We start from the raw sequence: 23,174 nt of genomic DNA on the forward strand, positions 1-23,174 counted from the left end.
AGATCTTAAAAAGACTAGCGGGCTAATTTAAATAGTCTAATTAAAAGGCGTAATAATCTCGAATTCATAATTAACTATATATATAAATTTAAGATTTTTTAACTTAACTTTATCTTATTCTATTATATATACTAATATAACGAATAATTTAAATCTTTTAAGAATTTTATAATCTAATCTATATTATATTTATTAAATTTTAATAATTTTCTAGATTATAATTAATTGATTGTGAACCTATATAGAAAAATTGAAATTTTTGATTTTTGATTTTTGATTTTTGGGTGTGCCAGAATTGTGGGATTTTTTTTTTCTTCTCAAGGTGTCACGGTACGCCAAGGCCTCCTCCAGAGCTACCACCCAATTGGGCCTAGCGTGGCTTGGCACCGCACATATCTGCCCTGCAGGCACATAGAATAATCAACATCTTTTACACCACCATGAATTCATGACCCAGTCATCCATTTCCTTGACACAAGGATTATGCAATCAGGGGTAAGCCGGCCAATACGGTGTTCGACGATGACCGATATTTTTTACTTTTTTTTTTTAATCCTTCGACGGCAGTGTAGGAGAAATAGGCCTATTTGAGCTGAAGATAGTGTTGTAATTGGGGGCTTGTATTGGCTTTAGGATTGCGGAGTTTTGGATTTTGGATTTTGTGGAGTGAGGCTGTTCTTCGTCGAGGCTGTGCAGGGGTCGCTTACGGAGTGGGCTAGGAATAGATGCCATTTTGTCTAAAATCTGCGCAACAGGAATGGGTAGCTATCATTTCTAAGAGTGTGTCGATAATTGAATAACGGATTACTTGAAGATCAGCTCTTTCCACCAAGATCTTCTGTTGATGTCACGTCATATAGGCACTACGAGTACGTACCTGCAAGGGTAAGTCTAGTACAGTTGAAGTCTAAGCCACACAGGCCAATGATCTCAAAGCTATGTTTCAAAGTCCGAATGGTGTTGTATATACCAAAATATGGGCAACAGAGGATCCGTTGGGGTTTGAAGCGATGTTTCGACCGTTGCTTGGAGATGCTGCAAAGCGGCAAATTTGGCAATGGCACTAACGAGGACGGTCGACTTGCAAGTATATAAGCGGGCTTGAAACCCTTGGTCAAAGCATTCTGAACTTCAGAGCATCCTCGAATTCACAATACCTTGACTTTAAAGCATCTTCAACGTCAACAGGTTTCCAGCTTCAAAGACCAAATAAATTTATCTCTATCCCATTCTATACTCAAGATCCTGAGACCAGCAACCCAACATCATGCATTGGACACTCCTACTTGCAAGCCCCTTTTTTCTCGGCACCTTGGCCATGCCTCAAGATCCATCAATCAAATATCACCTAGAGGCGAGGGTCCCTGAAGAGGATGGTGCCGCTGGTAGTGAGATTGGTAATGATAGTGGCGGTGGAAGGACTCCTGGTCAAGAACACGGTGATGGCATGACTCCACAGATCCCTCCCGCCCAATACCAACCAGTAGAAAAGTGAGTTCATGATACCTGGTCATCCCTCCTCATCTCCATACCGCGCCACCCCGAGCACGTGCAGTCTTTCCCAACACCACACCAAATAACCTATGAGTAATTCTACTGATCACCTTCACATCCAGCTACGGCTGCCATTCCTTGACCGAGTATGCTTGGATGCCGGAGGAAATAGATGGCGTGGTAAAGTCGCCCGGCTGCGCGAAAACTGGCAAGATGGTTAATGATTGGCCAATGCCCAACCCTGACGGCAAATGGTACGACGAGTGGGCGACAGATTTCGACGATAGCTCAGACTGCAATCTCTATCTTGCCTGGGCACAAGGTGACAATTACTGGATCGCCTTTGCGCGTGACGCATCAAACCACCCCATGGGCGGGATTGCCCCACAAAACCGCAGTGCGCTCAACCCGCCCGGAGCCTTCAGTCTCGGAACAGGCGGATGGATAATGACAGTAACGGAGGCGACAAGCGACTTTTCAGTGATATCTCCACCTGACAATTCGGGCTTGAGCTTTGTCTGGGCACATTCAGGCGGGGGAGATGGTGAAGTCGCATGGGCGAGCAATTATGCTTTTGATGACTCGAACGATGGGAATCAGGGTGGGTGTAAGTATTCCGTGGATCCAACTAAGCCGCAGAAAAGCCAGGGTGGTATGGTGGGTATGAGGTACTGGCAGTGCCCGTTTCTGTGTAGCGTTGCACATAAGTAGAGGCTATGATTGAGCTTTTTACATGGTATGAAAAGCTGAGGATGCAGGCAAGAGTGGAGGGGGAAGACATCGTGTGCGGGCCTTGGTACTGGAGTAGGGAGGTTTAGCAGTTTTTATACAAAGAATTCTACAATACCAGTTGCCCTACCCGTCCGCCGCTCGCTAACCTAAATATGTGCTGGGGCGCGGCCTTCCCAGTACTCGTACTCGTATACCCGACCCGCTGTACGACGCTAGCTGCGCCACCATTAGGTGGTTTGCCAGCAATTCGATGCAATAACGACATACGTTCATTATTCGCCGACATTGATGCATTTTGGCACAGTAACCAACTCCTGGTTCGATGACAGTCTGGTTTTGGCAAGAATTGATGTATTTCCGGATGATTATTACTCGTAAGTGGACCAAGACCGACAAGGAAACATCATTGTACGAAGCTCTTCGCCTCTGCCCACCTTGAGACTTTGCAAGAGTCTGGCAAAAGTCAGATTGGCTCTTTAGGGACTCACAAGATCAGCCTCCGATATGCCGAAGGCCAGACAGACTTGTACGAGGTGCTCTATGCGTCGGCAGAAATGTGATCGCAAAGACCCTTGTACGAGATGCGTTGAGAACAATGAAGCGAGCTCCTGCTCACGCAAATGGCAAGATGGCTACGATCCGCGGAGAGATAGGACATACCCTTAATTCCACGCTGTGCGCTTATCCGAAAATACCATTCCTTCTGGGCGCACTAGCGATGGGGTGCCCCAGAATGCTGGTCAAGATGCGTCTCTGATGCAAAACTTGGCAACCACGTAAAGAACATACTCACCGCACCCCACAGTCCATGATATCACCAAAATAACCGCCTCTCAACCCTTGCCTGGTACACCATTCGCGAACGCTGTGCCGCAAACGGCTCCCAACGGCTTTGACTTTCTCAAGTAGGAAACGAGCCAGCTTCTTCAACGTTTCTGACCAATGGAGCTGTGACGCTGTCCAATTTTGTGCCATCCAACATCCCGTCATTAATGCATTCACCTGTTGGCGCTTAAAAATTCCGCGGATGTGAATGGCCACAGCCATGCGGATTTGGTACCCGTGATATTGAGAAACATAATCTCCAAACTTCGGTTTAGACTAACAGGCAAATATTGCAGCTGGTGGAATATCACGAGGAATACTTACTCTGGTATCATGGTTGTGTCCATGGCCCAACGTTCCGGATGGAATTGAACAAAGCCTCACAAGTAACGGATGGTGTCCAATTGAAGAGTCTCGACCTTCGGTGGTCTGCTCTTCTCTTTTCTATCATGGCAGCAAGTCTCAATTGCGCAAGCCACTCTGTGGCGCATTCCTGGGTTTTTCTGAAGGCCCAGAAATGCCATTTAAGCAAGCAGTGGTACGAAGCCTCTATTTCGTGCTTGCACCTGGGAGACTATACGTCAAAACTCAATGTATACTCCATTCAGGCAATTCAGGTGTTGAGTATGTCAGCTCATACAATTGGTTTTTCGAATACACAGTTCGTTATCTTCGATGCAGCCCTCAGAATTGTTCAGAATCTAGGTTTGCAACGGCTTTGCATAAACGCAACGGGGGCCGTTGCGTCCAACGGTGTTCTCGGGATCATTGAAGCTTGGCGGTTTAGGGCCGTAGATGTGCTGGCCCGAGTGCCTGTAGTCGGACATCCAGCAGTCATACTGCTCTTCTTCGATCTCCTTGCAGAGCTCGGGCCAATGGCGGAATATTGACATGGCGCTGGGTTGAATGGTCAGATTATCCTCTGATCAGTTGGCGTCAGCAATCGGCGATCAATAAGGATTGGGGTTCTCCGCTAGAGTTAGCTGTCCATTATTGCTGCAGCTCACCTGTGTAGACTGGTCCCGCACTTCTCTCCAAACTCTTGATCGAAAGTCCTTTCCGCCAACACTGCAATGCAGTCATTAAGCCTCCAATCCCCGATCCGACAATGAGGACTGAAATATCAGTCTCGGCTTATTTCTCCAGCTTTGATGCCATACCAGTGGCAGCATCGCCATTCCCAATGCGAGAAGTACCATTAGTTTCCGATCGATTGGCCGAAGAGATTGAATCTGTTGCGTGGGGTACCATGTTGCTATGGGTCTGAGCTATGGCAATAATCTAGGAGTGAACGGATTGAAGAGGATTTCAATGTAGGCTTGGCTAGAGGAGGTGTCCCAGATAGAGGCCTTGCTGATGGTTGCCAGTCAAAATCCCCACCAGCAATTTGTTGAAATCACATCAGCGAGCGACCCATTGCGCCCCGCGCCCATCACCCTCACCAGCTTGCCACAGCTTCTTCCATCACGGACTCGGTGCTATACACATAAGTCCGAATATCAAACCTCTATCTCGCTTAGGCAGCACAGCACAGCTTTCGGACTCATTGCACAGGATTCATGCGAGGCGGGGCTTACGGCGCATGCTTGATAATGGGATGGGTGCGGACGAAATGAGATGTCTCGTACAGCCGAGGGGTGTCATGAGAGAGGATAGGCCCGAGGGCTGGCGCTGGAGGTTCAGAGAAAAGCCCGCCTGAAGGATTGCCTGGACAATGCACTTAGATTCGCTTCGGAACCGCGACTGACTTGAGACCAATTTGGGACTCATTGCCCCTATCAGGCCCGATAGAAGTCCCTAGAATTCAGTCTATACGGTCCCAGAACAACGTTCTAGGGTCTCTTGTTACAAGGTCGCCTTCCGAAAGTAGGGTTAGGGCTGCTACTAGCGCTGTGCAGGATTTTCGGTGCCGGCTACAACGCTGACCTGCAGCGAGTACAGAGTGCCATGCCATTATTTATTGTAAAGCTTGGCAGTGGACATCATCACGCCAGTAGCCGTTCTCAGCGTATAATGGAATTGTACAGAAATGTTAGCAAAGGGGTTGATTACATTGCAACGGATACCTCGCTTTGCATGTTGTGCAAAAGCCAGCCCAAGAGACTATTTCGAGTCCTTTGTATTGAATCTTCCTTTCAGCCTTCTGTTTTCTGGGACCAACAATGCAAATACAAATCTCAGGATAGGAAACTCAGAGCTAAAGGGCACCGAGATCCCAGGTCGTACTACCCTCAATACCTCGCACGAAGGCACTTGTCATGGCAAGAGCCAAACTTCAGAAGTGGATTCAACATTCTATTATCTGGCAGCTTTAAATGGGGCATGCATGCCCTTCTTTACGGAGGGAGTCTACATCACCTTTTCCCAATCATGCATTGCTATACTATTTGCCTCACTCAAGCGCACTTCCTCGCCTCCCCGCGGCCTCATCTCGTTCTCATAGGCTGCAATTGCCGTTGCCCTCTGCTCAGATGAAAAGCGGCCAGAATTTGAGAACCCTTCAATCCTTTTGCAAAGCTCGTACGAATCCTTGAGCGCATGGTTGAGCCCTTGCCCTATTTGAAAAGTCATCGGGTGCGCTGCATCCCCTGCAAGAGTGATTCGGCCGTCATGATTCTCCCAGCTGTGCTCTGGCTCGCTTGGATCCCATTGGCGCAGTTTCCCATACCATAAGGGGCTGTCGGTTGGTGTCCATTCGAAAACGCTCCTGAAAGGGTCGCAGAATTCTTTGGCCAATTCCTTCTGGTATGCGAGACGTCCAGCCATTGACTTGTTGTTTTCCACATTTCGAGGCTCGGGATAAGAAATGTAATGGAAGAACTTCCATTTCTCAGGGTGATCGACATCATCACCGTCGTGGAGACTAAGCCAGCCAAAGGAGCCATGGGGATGTGGGGCGACCTGATAGAGTGGGTGAAACGGTGTACTCCGTAGGAACAAAACTCGCTCTCGAGAGTGCTTCGTGAAGCACAAGGTTGTAGCAAAGTCGGTGGGGGTCACCTTAGCTTTCTCAGCTCCGACGAGCAGCTCCCGCACTGTCGAATGTGTACCGTCGGATGCAACCGAAAGACTGCCTGTGTCCTTTGTTCCATCTGCGAAGCGTGCTGTGACTTTCGTCTCATCTGCAGAGTATATGATATCCGTAAGACTCTTTTCCCATTTGATGTCGAGTCCTTCCATCAACAGCTCCATCAACAGCTTACCGAACTTGTCGCGTCGGAGACGGTCAAATTTGCTCGATTTGATTTCCCCAATGCGCTCGCCTGTCTGACCATTGATGAAAGGGAGTCGGTCCGCATCACTTGTGGGAGTTTTGGGGTCTACTTGTGTACCCTGAATCCTAGCGGCGAAATCATCCGGCATCAAGGCCTCAAGAGCCGGTAGTGATGAGGAATACGCGAAGCCAATTTTCTCACCATGTCTGCATTGATTGGCTGGGTGAGCCGGCCCAGGTGGTCTCTCAGACTCTCGTAGGGGACCAGGACTGCTTTGCCTGTGTAGTATGAGTACGGATCTATCTACGAATCGGACTATATCTGTCGCCCACCGAAATACCGCTGTTTTTATATCTTCGACGGTTTAGATAAACTTTTATACGCTAGTATTATCGCGCAAGAGCTCAATCCAAGGAACTGACCCATTTTTTTTTCAAAGTGTCCCCCGCTGTGCCCAAGCACGAGATTCGGGTGCCGAAGCGCGTCACCGTTAACGATCCCGGTTCCTGGAAGGCTGATGACCCTGGCAGATGACAATGGCTCTCTTATTCCTCCTGTAAGCGTTTTCATTCACTCTAGCAACGTCTGCACGACTTCAACTACGATAAGATCTTCAGCCTCGAGCGCTCTGGAAATGGCACCAATGAACGAGGAGCCTCAGCGGCTGCTATGTTGGACAGTCTGCGCCTATCGCAAGCCTGGCATGGATGAAGGAGACTACCACAGATACATGAGCGGGGTCCATGCACCGCTTGTCAAGGATCTGATGGTAAAGTATGGTATGATTCGATGGTCGATGGTAGAGTTCCAGCGCTGCATTCTGTCCGCTCTTCGTTCATCGAGCTCATGACACCGCTAGACGCATAATACATCCTCCTCGAAGCCGCTGATGGCGCATCTCGCTGGTCCACAGTACGTTATGCTTCTATCTATAATCTATGCTCGACTCTTGCATAATCTAGCCATCATGAAAGTTAATCATTACTAGAAGCCATTCTATTCACCTGGAGTCAACCTCATTTAATCACTGACAACAGCCGTGTGACTCTTTAGACTCCCATACATTAGCACCCGTGTTCGCCTGCTGGGCCGAGAAGGTTATTGATGGGTGATGACCTTGGACATGGGTGCTTTCATGAGCATGTTTGTCAATCCGACTGCCCATCCAACTCCAATGTCGGGCATCTGTCGGGCACAGTGCGGACCCACATCCTACACCCGATTCAAGATGCAGGCCTTCGGCCGTACGGACAAGAATCATTCGATGCATAACCCGATTGTATACTGCAATTTACAATTCCGGCAACGTTTCGTACAACGTCATACCACAATCGCTGCTCGGCTAAAACCTGTCATCGCTCCTTTGCCATGTTCCCTTCTCCCGTGTTGCAACCTTAGTCTTGGGAATATATACGTTTCGGAGGCTGAGAGATAAGCATTGAACACCGTTATCAAGCCTAGAGGCCCGAGTGTTGTCAAGGCAAGTTCCGAAGAGCCTGAAGAATTCTCTATTAAGTCACCTTCCAGGCCGTGCACGTAACAGTGACAAGGCTTCAATGTTCTTTCCATTCCCACTTGGTCACTAGGCCTGCATAGATCCTTCAACATGGAGCCACCGACTCAGATCTTCATCTTTGGAGACCAGACGAATGCATCTGATGCAGACTTGCGCCAACTTCTGCATGTCAACGACAATAGTGTTTTGAGATCCTTCTTTGAGCGTGTCAACTATGCACTTCGTGTCGAGATAGCACGATTGCCCGTCGTTCAACAAGAATGGTTTCCCCGCTATACTACCCTCCTTGAGCTATTGACTGCCAGACGCCGTGGGTTTGGGGACAATCCGGCTCTTGGGCTTGCTTTGCTTTGCATCAACCAACTTGGCCGTTTCGTAAACTATGTCGTTGCGTTTACTACTCTAAACGGCGGCCAATGCTAACTTCAGTTAGGTACTATAGTGAAGGATCACGGCGATATCCTCACAGCTCGACCAATTATGCCGTGGGACTGTGTACTGGATCTTTTGCAGCCGCTGCCATAAGTACCTCCCAAACAGTTGCTGAACTTCTTCCTGCGGCTACAGAAGTAGTCCTAGTTGCATTTCGAACAGGCCTAGGGTCTTTTGAAGCACGCAATGATATTGAACCTCGCTCCGTTGTGCCACCAATATGGTCGGTGATAGTAGGCATGCAAGAGAAACAGGCTGCTGCCATTCTTGATGCGTTCTCTAATGCAAATGTAAACTCTCAACGCCAATTTTGAGACTTTTGTTGACTCCAGCAGGGTCTTTCGAAGAGTTCAAGACCTTACGTGAGTGCAGTTACTTCAACTAATGTAACAATCAGCGGCCCGTCCACGGTTCTCCAGCAAATGTTACAATCAGAGCCTTTCTCCGCTTTCAAACCAACCAAGCTCTCGATCAATGCTCCATACCATGCACCTCACATCTGTGGGCCGAATGATGTTGAGGCAATTCTGGCTCCATGTGATCAGGCAATACTTGATTCTTTACAGATCGAAATTTCCTTTACTCTCCAGTGCAGCGGGATAACGAGTCTCAGGATATAGTTACAGATCCTTATTGCGGATTGTCCTGAATGACGTTCTAACTTAGCAACTTCGCTGGTACATATTGAAAGAGAGCGCGACAGAATTTTGTCAAGCATCTCCTTCTTCGCGCGTCATCATCTATCTAATCCTCACTTCTACAGCTCAAAGTTTAGCTTCGATACTCTCACAAGCCACTCAGTCACAGACAACCATAAACAATTCCTGCATGGCTGACCCCAGGAACGATCCGTCTTCAAGCCCGAGTGGCAAACCAGAACAATCGAAGATCGCAATCGTTGGGTTTGAGGGAAGATTCCCTGATGCTGAAAGCATAGACAAGTTCTGGGATATCCTGCACAAGGGTCTTGATGTCCATCGAAAGATTCTAGAAGACCGATTCGATGTCGCAACGCATTATGACCCTACTGGCCGAAAGAAGAATACGAGTAAGGTCCAATATGGCTGCTTCATTGAGAAACCAGGCTTGTTCGGTGCTCGGTTCTTCAACATGTCACCACGGGAATCTGCCAATGCCGATCCAGGTCAGCGATTAGCGATCATTACTGCATACGAAGCCCTGGAGATGGCCGGCTTTGTACCAGACACAACTCCATCAACCCAACGGAATCGAGTCGGCATCTTTTATGGCATGACTAGTGATGATTGGAGAGAAGTAAACAGTGGCCAGAATATCGACACTTCTTTTTTACCTGGTGGCAACCGTGCTTTCACTCCAGGGCGCATCAATTATCATTTCAAGTTCAGTGGACCCAGCTTCAGCGTCGACACAGCGTGTTCCTCGAGTTTTGCAGCCATACACGTAGCCTGCAACTCATTGTGGAGAGGTAATTGCGACACTGCCATTGCTGGCGGTACAAACGTCATGACAAACCCAGATATTTTCGCTGGTCTCGACCGTGGCCAATTCTTGTCATCCACAGGGAATTGTAACACATTTGATGACGGTGCAAATGGTTATTGCAGAGCTGATGCTGTAGGAACCGTGGTTCTCAAGAGGTTGGAGGACGCAGAAGCCGACAATGACCCTATCAGAGGCGTCATTCTTGGAGCATACACGAACCACTCCGCAGAAGCGGACTCGTAAGTGACATTTCCTACTTCGACTTTCTGAACAATTAGAAAGCTAACAGGATCTCTAGAATGACTAGGCCTCATGTGGGAGCTCAAGCCTCCATCTTTACCAATATTTTGGATGTTGCAAACGTTGATCCGCTCGATGTGAGTTACATCGAAATGCATGGAACTGGCACTCAAGCTGGTGATGTCGTGGAGATGAAGTCGGTCTTAGATGTTTTTGCTACAGGAAAACGTGGTCCTGAACATTCGCTACACCTTGGATCGATCAAGGCAAACGTCGGTCACGCCGAGTCAGGATCAAGGGTAACTTCTCTGATCAAGGTCCTGAAGATGATGGAAGAGAACGAGATCCCGCCGCACTGCGGTATCAAAACAAAGATCAACCACAATTTCCCTACCGACCTCAAGGTGAGAAATGTGAAGATTGCGTTGGAACCGACTGATTGGAGACGACCGGAGCATGGGAAGCGAAAACGAACCGTATTTTTGAACAACTTCAGTGCTGGCGGAGGGAACACTGCTCTGCTTATGGAAGATGCTCCTAGCGTTTTCCCTATGGATCACCTCGACCCTCGATCCACTCACTTGGTGGCAGTTTCTGGCAAAATCAAGCTTTCAATTCAGAAGAACATCGAAACTTTGGCGGCTTTTCTGAATGGCAACCCCGAACTGTCGCTCCCATCTCTGGCATACACATCAACCGCTCGCCGCATGCACCATAGCCATCGAGTTATCGGCAGTGGCCGTGACCTCAGATCGACCAAAGACGCTCTGCAAGGCCTTGGACCAAGCGAAGACCTTAAATCAACTCCGATTCCCGCAAAGGTCCCCAAAGTGAACTTCGTATTCACAGGCCAAGGCGCCCTATATGCCAGTCTGGCACGCCAGCTATTCGACCACATCTCCTCATTTCGGGCAAGTATCCAGCGCTTTGATCGCATAGCGCAAAGCCAAGGATTTCCAAGCTTTGTACCCCTGATTGATGGTTCTCGCGGCGGCCTTCAGGAGGTCGGGCCAGTAGTCTCTCAAGTAGGCACTGTCTGCGTACAGATGGCCCTTGCTCAACTATGGATCTCTTGGGGAGTTTATCCATCCACGGTAATCGGTCACAGCCTTGGAGACACACCGCAGGAGTTGTCTCAGCTAGCGACGCTATCTTCTTAGCCGGAATCAGAGCTCAGGTTCTAGAAGAACGCTGCAACACCGGAACACATGCTATGCTCGCTGTCAAAGCGTCTTTGTCATCGCTCAGCAATTATGTGAATCGGCAAAGCTACGAAGTTGCTTGTATCAATGGTCCTAATGAGACTGTACTCAGTGGGACGATTTCAGAGGTTGACTTGCTTTCAATCATTCTTACAGCGCAAAACATCAAGAGCGCAAGCTCGATGTACTCTTCGCTTTTCACTCACCTCAAGTCGAGTGCATTTTACACGATTTCGAACCCGCAGCGCAGGCTGTAAGGTTTAGCGAGCCATCAATGCCCTACATGTCTCCTCTACATGGAGAAGTCATTAGTGATAAAGGAATACTCGGCCCATCTTATTTGAGCCGTGCCCGTCGAGAGACTGTCAACTCTCAAGCGGCACTAGTCGCTGGCAGGGATGCTGGCACCGTTAAAGACGAAAGCATCTTGGTCGAGATTGGTGCTCACCCGATTTGCTCTAAAATGATCAAAGCGGCCCTTGGTTCTCACATACAAGCCCTCCCATCACTTCGGCGCAATGAAGACGCTTGGAAGGTGCTGGCCAAAAGTCTATCGTCACTGTACCTGGCCGGCCTCGATATTCAATGGAAGAAATATCACCGGGACTTCATACACGCCCTTAGGGTTCTTCAGCTTCCTTCTTATCATTGGGATAGCAAGGACTATTGGATCCAGTACAGCAACGACTTTTGCCTTACTAAGGGAGACGAAAAGCCCGCGGCGATCTCAGCTGCTCTCGTATCCGCAAATTCTATGCTGTCTACGTCTTCGGTTCAAAGAGTGCTCGAGCAGCAACTCGGTGATGAAAAGTCCACTCTCGTCATTGAGTCAGATCTCCACCATCCATCCTTGTCGAGCGTGATTCAGAGGCACAAAGTCAACGGGGCCGCTCTCTGCCCTTCGGCAAGTGCATTTCAAAGTTTCTTAAGGCAAATTGCTAATCCATCCAGTCTCTCTACGCCGATATTGCCCTGACTGTTGCCGACTACTTACTACAAGCGGCCAAGACAGATACGAAAGGGATCGGAATGGATGTGTCCGACATGACCGTCAACAAGCCTCTAATTGCCACTGGAAATGGGCCACAGCTAGTCCGCGCTTCGGCGTCTGCAGACTGGAATGCCCGACGTGTCTTGATAAACTTCTATAGCGTTACTGGCGATGGCAAGAAGACGGTGGATCACGCGATTTGCACCGTCGACTTCGAGAACACCGATGGTTGGCTGAAGGAGTGGAGGCGCAACGCCTACTTGATCAGAAGCCGAATTGACAGCTTGGAGCAAGGTGTCGAGCAAGGACAAGTCAAACGTGGCCTTGCTTACAAGCTCTTCGGCGCTCTTGTTGATTACGGTCAATGCTATCAAGGCATGCAAGAAGTCACATGCGCTATGCAAGTACCAGAACTTGTTGGCCTCTGGAGGGAACTGTTTTTCACCAGTTGCTTTTTGGAAAATCCATGTAACCAGGCGGAGGAGCTCCTTTACCTGAGGTGAAGGAATGGTGAAGATGTCAGAAATCATTCGTATCTTATTTCGTTTTCACTTCAATTAATCTTTGACTTTGATTGAGTTGGTAATTACCATATATTACCGGGCGTTGTAATATTCCTCTCGGCCGACTCGGAGACTATTTTTGCGGGTTGTCAGACACAAATGACATGCTCGGCTGTCACACGCTATGAGCTGTGGCGGTGTGGCGGCGCTTCTACGGCGGACGACGGCTGACACTACGACAAAAGAAAAAAAAAAAAAAAAAAAAAAAAAAAATTCTCTTTTCATTTTTCTTCTTCGCAATTTCTAGTAACTCTCTTCAAAATATTCTTTTTAGAATATTCTCAACTCTTCGAGAGGTACTTTTTGAGGCACTCTTTAGGGGCTACTCTCCGGGGTACTCTCCGGGGTACTCTTCCGGGTACTCTCCGGGGTATTCTTCCGGGTACTCTTCGAGGTACTTTCTGGGGTACTCTCCCGGGTACTCTTCCGGGTACTCTTCCGGGTACTTACGACGGATAATAAATGAAGTTCTTCGCAAAAAAAAAAAAAAAAAAAAAATTACGGGACTTTCCGTGGAACTTCCCGCGAATTTTTTTTTTTTTTTTTTTTTTCGAGTGATTTCTCGAGTAAATCTTTAAGAAACCCCTCGAGTAACCCTCTAAGTACTCTCTAAAATACCCTCCTCGAGTACCTCCAAAAGTATACCCTCGAATACTCTTCTAAATCCCCCTCAAGTAACCCCTAAAAAATCCTCTAAAATATCTCTCTAAGATATTTCTTAAAGAAATCTCTTAAGTATCTCTTTAAAATCGCGGGAAGAAAAAAAAAATTAAAGAAAAAAAATTGGGTTTGGTTTTGTCGTAGTGTCAGCCGTCGTCCGCCGTAGCTTCCGCATGCGGTTAAGTACTTTTGTCATTTCCAATTCAAAGCTAGAGAAGTCACTTTTTTTCCCCAAAACAGGATCTGATGCTCATCGATCGGGCCAATGGGAAAAAGAAGACGGTTTCAATGCGGTAATTGATCGGCGAACGCTCGGGTTTGCTACACCCTTTTTCCCACGTAGAACAAGCGAGACCCTCTGATATTATTCCACTCCGGCAGTACAGCTTACTACCAACCCATCGACTCTCCATCCGCCTTTTGGCCTACATTACCATGCTTGACCCTCTTCCCTTAACCCCCCCTCCCCCCCCCCATTTCCTTGAACAACTCAAGACTATGTGACCATTCTTCATCTCTCCAGCTAAGTCCACAGTCTCTGACCAGCCACGATTCACGATGAAAGTCTTTTTCTCCCTATCCCTTCTTTTCCTTCTTCAGAATCCTGCTTGCTTCCTCGTCACTTGCGCTCCGGTATCCATTGAACATCACGAACTGCCCGCTACCAGTACAGCAAAGGCTCATGCAATCTTCACATACCTATCTCGTTACGATTTGTGCTGGAGGGGGAAGACATCTTCTACGCAGGAACCTTTCTATCCTCGAGTCATGCTTGACAGAGCTATGGCGGCCCAGGTGAGCCAAGAGCAAGCAATCGAGTCACTCCTGAATGCAGCACCTCGGTCAGCCACTCTTCTTTCGGCCTTGTCGGTGCAGCAGGAGGACAAAGGTCCAGCGATGACGACCAAACCATCCTTGCATTCACGAACTCTTTTAGTGTGTGTGTACAGGACACTCAAGGTCGTCATGACAAGCTTGCAATGCAGGGTAGGCAGCGTAATGGCGATGTTTGGTTGGATAGGCTCTTCCGACGACGGCCTGATTGTCACAGGATTGATCCTGTCAATGATGATGCAGATCATGTTGGTATATTGGATTTGGATGGATGCCAGAGCGGTATGTATCCGGAAGCCAATTCACCGGAGCCAAGCATGTACACTAACACATTCAATCTTCGCAAGTTGGAGCACGAGGAAATGGATAGCTTTCAATGACCGTCAGACTCTAGGGTCAAGAAGATTTTTGCAAAGGAAGAAAATTGGATGACTCTCCACCGGATTCTCCGAGGCAGTACACACCGAGACGACCTGGGAGAATGTACCAGTCCAAAAATGAGGCCTTGGCGCAAACAGGTATGATCATTATGGATGTTGCAGCGGCATCTTGACCTCGGGATGAAGCCATCGACGGTTCCAATCTTACCTTCATTCATTGGAAAGGGCAGAGGTTCTAGTTCAAATAAGAATCTTCAAAGAAACATACTAGCCGATGCCGACCTTTGAGTTCTGGTTGGTCTGGCAACATCAGTACCACTTTCCAGAGACCTTGACAGCTAGGTACCACAACTGCCGAAAATCCCTCGATTCTCCGTAGAGACTAGAGACTGAATGAATCCTGCTTAGGTCAATGTATTCACTAAAATACTAGTGAATACGTCGAAACCTTTAATATACGTACTTGATAAGTATTTTTATGACCTAACATGAAATACAGTACCAACGGTAAGTTTGCTCAACGGGTAATGAATGGAAAAGGGTTTTTGGGTCTAGGCCTGATCGCCGGGACGCCACTCCCGTTGGATGGAGGGGCGAGGATCTTGCCAATCGCCATGCTAGGTTTTAAGGTATGGATACTGTAATGCCGTGATCCGCTGCGGAGCAAACTCCGCTTCCTGTTTTGAATTTCGTCTTACAGATGCTTTCGTCAACTCTTTAACTACTTGACCATTCTCACTATCCGGGACAGATACAGTACTGATAGAAGGTCGTACAGTATTCTCGCATCCATGCCATTAACATTTATGCCATCGCAAGCGCCAATAGGACCTGTCCCACTCAAGCTTCAACAGCTGTTGTCTTCCCTGTCATGTTTCGCAAGCGGTACGCATATCAACCTTTTCCCTATCAACATCCAGGATGTGGCATCGGCAAGCAGACAATCGTCGTTGATGTGATGCACAAATAGGAAATGACAGAACTTCCATAGGCGGAGCTCCAAGAAGCTGGACATCGAACTCTATGCCAGATTCAGGGAGAACCACCCTGATGTTAGCCCCGGAACTTCCGTACCCATCCACCTATCAGTCACCGAGTCCCAACGCATCATCAGGTCTAGACGTAAAGACGAGGAGTAAGTAATCTACTCACCACCAACACAGTTTCTCCCAATGTACTTGCGCTACTCGAGCGATTTGCTGGATTGAAATCGTGACTTGCAGTGATGCACGACATGATGACATAACTGTCGCACCGATATCCAGAGTCCCGTGGCTTTCCCTCGAAAATGTTGTCTCTGTCGCACCGACGCCATTCATGACAGATGAACCAGCCTTGAGACGAACACTGGTTGCTGAACGACAACAAGTCGAAGAATGTAATCAACCAACAGTCGTAGGGTCGAGTCAACCACTATCCCCCGCCACTGAGCACGATATGTGGTCAGAGTTTATCCTTCCCGAATCTCTGTCCACTTCTGAGGCTATCTGGTCGTGTGATTTTCAGGACTTTCCATCTCCTCTAACCCCACAAACTTCATTTCCGGACACATTATCTTCTGCCTCGCCAGATCTTCAGCCTCTGTCATCTCTTGCGTGTGAAGATGTCGCTAGTCCAGATTGCGTGGACGTCGTCGAGTCACATGAACCTGAGATCGTGGACAGCTTCTACCAGAAAACTGGGAGTACTGGGTCAGCCTTATCAGTGCAGCCCTCAAACGGGTGGGTGTTTGATTCAGGTTCCTCAGCATGATCAACATTCACTGACATGATGACCCAAGGGCTCGCTTTTGCCACAAACTTCACGCACCCCCTGCTTTGATGCTAAAGGGATCTGGTGAAAGCCCCGTGACTTATTTAAACAAAGGCTCACATTATTCCATCTCTGTCGAAGATACGTTGCGTGCTGGACCCGACCCTGGTAAGCAGGTGTATTGCACATCTGTGCAAGTCGTGTTCGATACAGAGCAGCAAAGACAACAACCGTTAGCCTGTTGGCGATTGTGGGAAAGAAACTGAGATGATGATGAGGTCCGCTCAATTGAAGGGAGGTCTCAGGCAATTGAATACGTGGACCCTCACGAATCTGATCATCCGGACCACGGGGCAAGTTCTCAGGTTGTTCACTCTGATGGCTTCTCGTTGATGTGGAGCGCAGACCACAATGACATGAGACAATTCTCAATCGCATTTCGATTAAATTTCCGGTCAACAGACTTTAGTCACTGCAAAGGAGTCATGGGGGTTGCAATGCAACTCTGCAGTAAAACCGAAGAGATATCGACCACTTCAGTACAGTCTCTCAGACCGAATCTCGAGATGAGCTTTTGCAGGATCAAGTCATTCAGGAGTCATGGTGCAGAGCGCAAGAATGCCAACGATATGGCTATTGGGCAAAAACGCATCAGAAGACTGAAGCAGCAATTAGCGCAATCGCAGACACGCCAGACACCAAAAGACAAGAGACTCGGCAGGGATAAAAGCAAGACGCCGAGACTCCCAGGAGCACGAAGAAATCATGAGGATGGCATACTTTGTAAGATCAAGATCTTGCAACAGAATTGCACTTCAACCCCGCCGTACACACTCCTCGACCAACAAGGAAAGAAACAGCAAGACTGTGACTGGCCCCCGTTAGGGCACAAGGACAAATCTCCAGAATCGCCCGAGACTGGGCCGGCGTCCTCATCTTCGGCTCCACGAAGCGCGTTGATGCCGATAACGTCGAGACCAAAACACTCGATGTTGTCGTCAGAGCCGATTCAGCTTCCAACTTCACCATGGTGTGATGAGTCGCAGCAAAGGACGTCGACACGAGATCTTCCAGAAGGGACCAGGAACAGATCAATAAGGCCCGGGGGAGTCAAAATTGCTTGTTTTTACATACGTCCAGTCGGTTTCAAACACGTAACCCAGATTGACCATTACATAGCAGTATACCTTTTCGAGCGCACAGCTTGTGATCTTACCAGGAAAATCGCGGAAGCAGTCTCGATTGATCCCGGGGAGGTGGGGCAAACAACATGGTCTACTGTCAAAGGTCTAACCATCCTAGTCGATGACGACGTAGTCGCAAATATGATGGAGGGCCAGGAGATGCAGGTCGAAGCGAAAAGCACCGCAACCAGGTCCGATTCTGGAAGACAGTTGAGCTTTGACTCTGCAGATGAGGTATATTCTTGTGAGCATGGAGTCAGGCAATGTACTCGAGAGCTACTTGAATTCAACCTCGTGTTTTGATGATACGACCGAGCACATTCAACGACAGGGATAGAGATTGAGAGGGACGGTCATACCTGTAATTCTAGGATGGCACAAACGTGCACTTGGACATTGAGTGTTTCAAAACATGGGGTGAAATAGGTGACAACATGAAGACGTCCAAAGTTCACATTCGCGGTCAGGGAAATATCCCCATCATCATACCCTAAAGTAGAAATCTTGGCACATTTCATCACGGTGCATCATTTGTTGGAGAGAGAGAATGCTGGATCTGCATTTCTTCGAGACCAGAGCGAGGAAGGGGAAAAGTACACGGAAAGTGCCATGTACGTTGCAAAAATCCAAGGGCTTTGGTACTTAAAAGCACTCTCCGAGCAGCACGGTGTCAGGCCCTCGTTGCAAAGAACGAGCTCGTCCGCCTCCTGAATAAAAGTCCATGACTCATTCACCCTGCTCAGGGTCGACTTCCAATGGATGTGAGGCATCTTGGCCCGGATTCGCCTCCTCGTAATTGTAGTGCTTTGCAAATCTATAGTATCCTGCAGCAAGAATGGCACCGAAGGCTGGTCCAAGCCAGTATATCCAGTGATATCCTGGGAAGTTGCGATTTACTGCGCAGGGGCCAAATGATCGAGTGGGGTTTAGGGATCCGCCGGTAAAGTATACCCCTACAAATGCATCATTAGTGACGAGAAGGCGGAGATTGCTGAGAGGGGTGGGCAGGGTGAGAACAAGCCCGTAAGTTCAGCAACGAAAAGCGCAAGCCCAATGGCCACTGGCGCCAAGAATGTTGCCTTGCTCTTCTCTGCCGCCAAGAACAAAACGGTCAAGACCAGTTCTGCGGTCAGGAACATCTCGATGAAGAGGCCTTGAGCTATAGAGGTGCTGTGGGTAAGGGTCGTGTTCACTGCTAGTGGGCCTGGAAACATGCAGGAGACGAGTCCAGCTGCAACAAGACCGCCGAGCATCTGGGCTGGGACGAGTAGGAGTCCACGGGTCCAAGGGAGGGTATTGGATATCATCATTCCGAGCGTTACCTGTATACGCTTCTCAATATGTGTAGTAGGGGCCACGATTAAGCAAGTGAATATTTACAGCAGGGTTGAACAGTCCGCCGCTGATCCTGTAGAACACCCACGTAGTGACAGCGAGGGAAAAACCGAATGAAAGGCTAATAAAGAGCAGCTGTTGCAGATCCGGCGCCGAAGCAGGAGTCAGAGTGTTGGCGATTTGAGTACCACCGAAGCCAAAAAAGAGGAACATAGTGGTGCCAACGAATTCTCCAGACATGGCGACGAGGTGTCCACGCACGGTCCTGGAGAGAGTGCCATTTTGTTTGCGCCTGCCGTTCTCATTGCCTTGGACTGGAGCTGGGTGGTGTTGAGAAGGCTCACCCCGTTGATGGTTGAAGAATTTTTGCATGCTAACGTAAAAACGAGCAAGGTTGGAGGCTGTGGGGAGGGTTTTGAAAAAATAGCAGAGGCGTGTAGTGCGTCAGGGATGGTGGCCTACATATTATGTGGACAATGGATGTCATCATTTGGCGAAGCCATAGATACCGTATGTGATATAATGATTCACCAAGATTTGGTCTAGATTGACGGAAGCTGAAAGACTGGTGCTTGAATGACTGGCTGTTGGGGGGTGATCGATCGATCGACTGTCGCGCATCGCTCCGAATTCGAGAAGGGAGGCCGAGGGAGGGTGCAAAAAGAAAATTGGGAAAAAAAGGAAAAGACAAAAAATTAGCACGTACGGTACGTTGATTTCCATGGCTAGTTTCCTCTGCACAGACTAGTAGTAACGTTGAGAGTGCTTGTCTCAGGTTCGGTCACTATATGGAATAATTATGGATGTATTTTAAGAATGAGGTCTGACTGTAGTCTTGAGAATCAGATGTGATTCCACGAATTATCGTATCAATCACGTCACAGAAAATCTGATTCCTCAAAGTAAATTGAATGTCTACGCTCCTATGTTCTCATGAAACATTGATAAGTCACTGTTTATTAATAGACAAGTCACTTGCAGTTGAGTTGTTGTGATTGTAGTATCCAGCAGCGGTCGAGACCCACGTCAGGAATACGGATCATGAAGGAGCCAGCATTCTTGGATGATTTGGATCCTGCACCGCACAAAGTCATTCAGAGGGAGGGGAAGCACGAGTCTCTTCCTTTAGCAATGACTGGCTTAACATTCTGACGTATATTCATTGGAAGTGCGGAGAAATTCAGGCCTGAAAATAATTCTATTTCATCCATTTCTACATATCAATACTAGTCTTGTACATCTTGTTGAGATGGGCTTTGAAGGCCATTAGAGTATGGTGAATTGGTGATTGGAAACCCTAAAGAACAGAGCGCCTTGATGTTGGCAATATGATAGGCTATACCCAATACAATTAGGGCTAGGGCTATATATGAATACTATATAAATAGATCATATATATAGATAGATAGAATATAAGAAAAGAACTTTATATAAGTAGATATAGGTCTAATATAAATATAAAAAGTCGCTTACTAAATTACTAAAGATTCGTTTCTTTAAGTTATTCGATTTCGGCTTATAGCTTATAATAAATCGAATTGCTTTAAAAGTTATATTTTAGTCTTTTAGATATATTAATTCTATATATATACTAAGTAAATTAATTATTCTAATATATTATAGTTATAGCTATATAACTATTATCTATAGCTATATAGCTATTATTAATAGCTATATTATCTATAGCTATATTTATCTATAACTATATAATTATAGCTCTTAATTATATTATAACTAATAATTATAAATTATAACTAATAATTATAAGTCGTTAAAATTAATACTCTCTCTTTATTTAATTATTAAGAAGATAGAGATAGTAGAGTAAATAGTTGATATTACTCTTCGAAAAAATCTCTATAGAGAAAGTAGAGAAAGTAGAGAAATAACGTAAACTTTTAATATAGTTCTCTAATTTATTCTTCTAAGATATATAATAGCCCTTATATATAATAAGATTATTTTAAGAAAGTAAATTTAAATCTTATATAATATCGAACTTTCTTAATAGCGATCTTCTAATTAGTTAAATAGCTATATATCTCTAATAGTTTTCTATACTATTTAAATAGCTTCTTATTAAATAATTTAATAAGAATATCTACTATTATTTAGACTATAAATATATAATCTATTATAACTACCTTATTTTTAATTAATTAATAAATATAATAATACTAGATATCGATATATTTAGTTCTTTAATAATACTCGAAATTCTTTATAAGATTAATAGTCTTCTTATTATTATCGAGTAATATTATAGAATCTTTATCTAATACTCGAAAACGAACTTCTTATAATTATTGTATAATTTATATAATAATCTTATTTCTTTCTATTAAGATTATATATTTAGCTTCTATAATAGATATAACTACTTCTTACTATTTTCGACTATATTATAAAAATATTACTTATTTATATAGTAGAGCGAATTCGTAGATAGACTTATAATTCTTCTAGTTATTATCGTATACTAAATTCGCGAATTCTTTTAATATTTCTATTTTTTAATAGCGTAGTTCTAGAGATATAATATCTTATATATACTTAAGTATTTAATTTACTATATTTATATAGCGAATAATAAGATTATAATTAAATTAATTAAGCTTTTCTATAATAAAGATTATATTAATTTATATATTAATTATAAGAAATATAAGATTTTCTATTCGCTTCTAATATTATAACTAATTTATATATTCTTTCTCTAATCGACTTAATTAAATTAATTTATATTTATTAATAAAGATATAAATAAGAGTCGTCTAATTTATTAAATATTCTTTAAATATCTTTTTAACGTATTATACTTATTTAATAATTAAGATATAGAATTTCTAATTATAATAAACTTAAATATCGAGAATATAATTAATTAAATCTACTTTAATAATCTTAAATTCTTTATAAATTTAATACTTAATATAGTTTATAGTATTTTATAGCTTAATTTTAATAAGAATATTATTTATATAAAGTATTATAATAGTTATTTTCTCTAATAGTACTTAAATAAAGATATAGCTATTAATTATAATAACTATAAATTCTATTTTCTTAATAATATATTTAAATTTCTTATTTTAAATATAAGCTAATTATTTAAAATTATATAATTCTTTCTAGAGAAGTAATATTTTATTTTTAATACTAGTTATTAATAGATAGCTTAATAATAAAATTATATAGATTTTCTTATAGAAATCGCTATTAAGATAAGTATTATTAATATTTATTTATTCTATTAAAAGATCTATTATTATTATATATAATAGAAATAAATATAGAAAGTTAAATCGTAGAGTGAAAGTAAAGATCTTATAAAAGTCGATATTTTCTATTTATATAAATTCTCTAATAATAAATCTAATCTTAAATTTATTAATAATTTTATCGCTATTATATTTAATTTTAAAAATTTATTTATAGATAATTAAGCGTCTATTAATCGATAGAATAGCGAGTTTTTAAATTCCTTTAATAATTAAAGTAATAATTTTCTTAATAATAATTTACTTTTATTTACGAGCGTTTAATTTATAAATAGCTTTTTAATAAATAAAGAATTTAATTATAATAATTATAAGCTTAATTTTATTCTTTATATTAAAATTATTATAAAACTTATAGAAATTATAATCTAGCTTCTTAATATAAGATTATTATATAAAGATAACGATCTAAGATATAAGACGTCGCTTAATACGATTAGAAGAGTTAGAAATAAATATAAATATAATAGATTATTAAATATTAATCTTAGATATCATCTCTTAATTTATTATTTTCTTATTATTTAAGATATTAAGAGTTTCTTTAGCTTCGCGAAGATCTAGCGAAGATTTCGGTTTAATTTAATATATATTTAAGCTATTTAATCCTAAATCTCTATTATTATTTATATTCTCTAGAAAGTTAGTAGAAACTTCTTCCTCTATTTAAATTTTTTATATATCTTTAATTTCTTTAATTCGTAATAACGATATAATATTCGATATAGATCTCTTATAATTCTTTTTATTATCGTTATCGCTAGATATAATCTTAATACTATTCTAAATAAAGGCGTTATTAAAATTATTATTATTCTAGCGAGTAAAGGCGATATCTACTTATATAAAGTTATAGACTATTAAAAACGAAGTTAGAGTTATTAATTAAACTTTCTTATAATTCTTATAAAAATAAATATTTATAAATTATTTAAATTAATTATTTCGAGGATTATAAATTCGATATTAAGTAAATAAATAATAATCGATATATATATCTTAATAAGTTATAATATATAGCTTATTTTCTTATTTCTCTTTTAATAAATAAATTAAGTATAAATAATTGAAGAC

The 23,174-nt window shown here is 44.1% G+C and overlaps 7 protein-coding genes across 7 annotated transcripts; 4 read left to right on the forward strand and 3 right to left on the reverse strand.

The window, feature by feature from the left end:
• Window positions 1–1,318: 1,318 nt before the first annotated feature.
• On the forward strand, window positions 1,319–2,786 carry HO133_008704 (uncharacterized protein; the record flags this gene model as incomplete). Its single annotated transcript, XM_037299568.1, has 3 exons — window positions 1,319–1,491; window positions 1,617–2,151; window positions 2,643–2,786. 3 exons carry the CDS (start codon window positions 1,319–1,321, stop codon window positions 2,784–2,786), a joined length of 852 nt encoding a protein of 283 aa, XP_037155569.1.
• Window positions 2,787–3,752: 966 nt separating this feature from the next.
• On the reverse strand, window positions 3,753–4,302 carry HO133_008705 (uncharacterized protein; the record flags this gene model as incomplete). Its single annotated transcript, XM_037299569.1, has 3 exons — window positions 3,753–3,973; window positions 4,059–4,166; window positions 4,212–4,302. The coding sequence occupies 3 exons, from the start codon at window positions 4,300–4,302 to the stop codon at window positions 3,753–3,755; spliced, it is 420 nt and encodes a 139-aa protein (XP_037155570.1).
• Window positions 4,303–5,400: 1,098 nt separating this feature from the next.
• Window positions 5,401–6,692, reverse strand: HO133_008706 (uncharacterized protein; the record flags this gene model as incomplete). The annotated part of the gene is made up of 2 exons (XM_037299570.1): window positions 5,401–6,569; window positions 6,689–6,692. 2 exons carry the CDS (start codon window positions 6,690–6,692, stop codon window positions 5,401–5,403), a joined length of 1,173 nt encoding a protein of 390 aa, XP_037155571.1.
• A 2,350-nt stretch (window positions 6,693–9,042) lies between these two features.
• Window positions 9,043–11,377, forward strand: HO133_008707 (uncharacterized protein; the record flags this gene model as incomplete). Its single annotated transcript, XM_037299571.1, has 3 exons — window positions 9,043–9,917; window positions 9,977–10,943; window positions 11,027–11,377. The coding sequence occupies 3 exons, from the start codon at window positions 9,043–9,045 to the stop codon at window positions 11,375–11,377; spliced, it is 2,193 nt and encodes a 730-aa protein (XP_037155572.1).
• A 26-nt stretch (window positions 11,378–11,403) lies between these two features.
• HO133_008708 (uncharacterized protein) lies at window positions 11,404–12,614 on the forward strand (the record flags this gene model as incomplete). The annotated part of the gene is made up of 2 exons (XM_037299572.1): window positions 11,404–11,979; window positions 12,072–12,614. 2 exons carry the CDS (start codon window positions 11,404–11,406, stop codon window positions 12,612–12,614), a joined length of 1,119 nt encoding a protein of 372 aa, XP_037155573.1.
• A 1,488-nt stretch (window positions 12,615–14,102) lies between these two features.
• HO133_008709 (uncharacterized protein) lies at window positions 14,103–17,787 on the forward strand (the record flags this gene model as incomplete). Its single annotated transcript, XM_037299573.1, is given in 8 exon segments — window positions 14,103–14,270; window positions 14,285–14,487; window positions 15,048–15,055; window positions 15,104–15,177; window positions 15,327–15,433; window positions 15,540–15,683; window positions 15,772–16,269; window positions 16,599–17,787. The coding sequence occupies 8 exon segments, from the start codon at window positions 14,103–14,105 to the stop codon at window positions 17,785–17,787; spliced, it is 2,391 nt and encodes a 796-aa protein (XP_037155574.1).
• A 423-nt stretch (window positions 17,788–18,210) lies between these two features.
• HO133_008710 (uncharacterized protein) lies at window positions 18,211–19,191 on the reverse strand (the record flags this gene model as incomplete). The annotated part of the gene is made up of 3 exons (XM_037299574.1): window positions 18,211–18,437; window positions 18,506–18,806; window positions 18,865–19,191. The coding sequence occupies 3 exons, from the start codon at window positions 19,189–19,191 to the stop codon at window positions 18,211–18,213; spliced, it is 855 nt and encodes a 284-aa protein (XP_037155575.1).
• Window positions 19,192–23,174: the final 3,983 nt, after the last annotated feature.

This window comes from Letharia lupina (genome assembly GCF_014066315.1).
Source record: "Letharia lupina isolate WasteWater1 chromosome Unknown contig_5, whole genome shotgun sequence".
Taxonomy (NCBI): domain Eukaryota; kingdom Fungi; phylum Ascomycota; class Lecanoromycetes; order Lecanorales; family Parmeliaceae; genus Letharia; species Letharia lupina.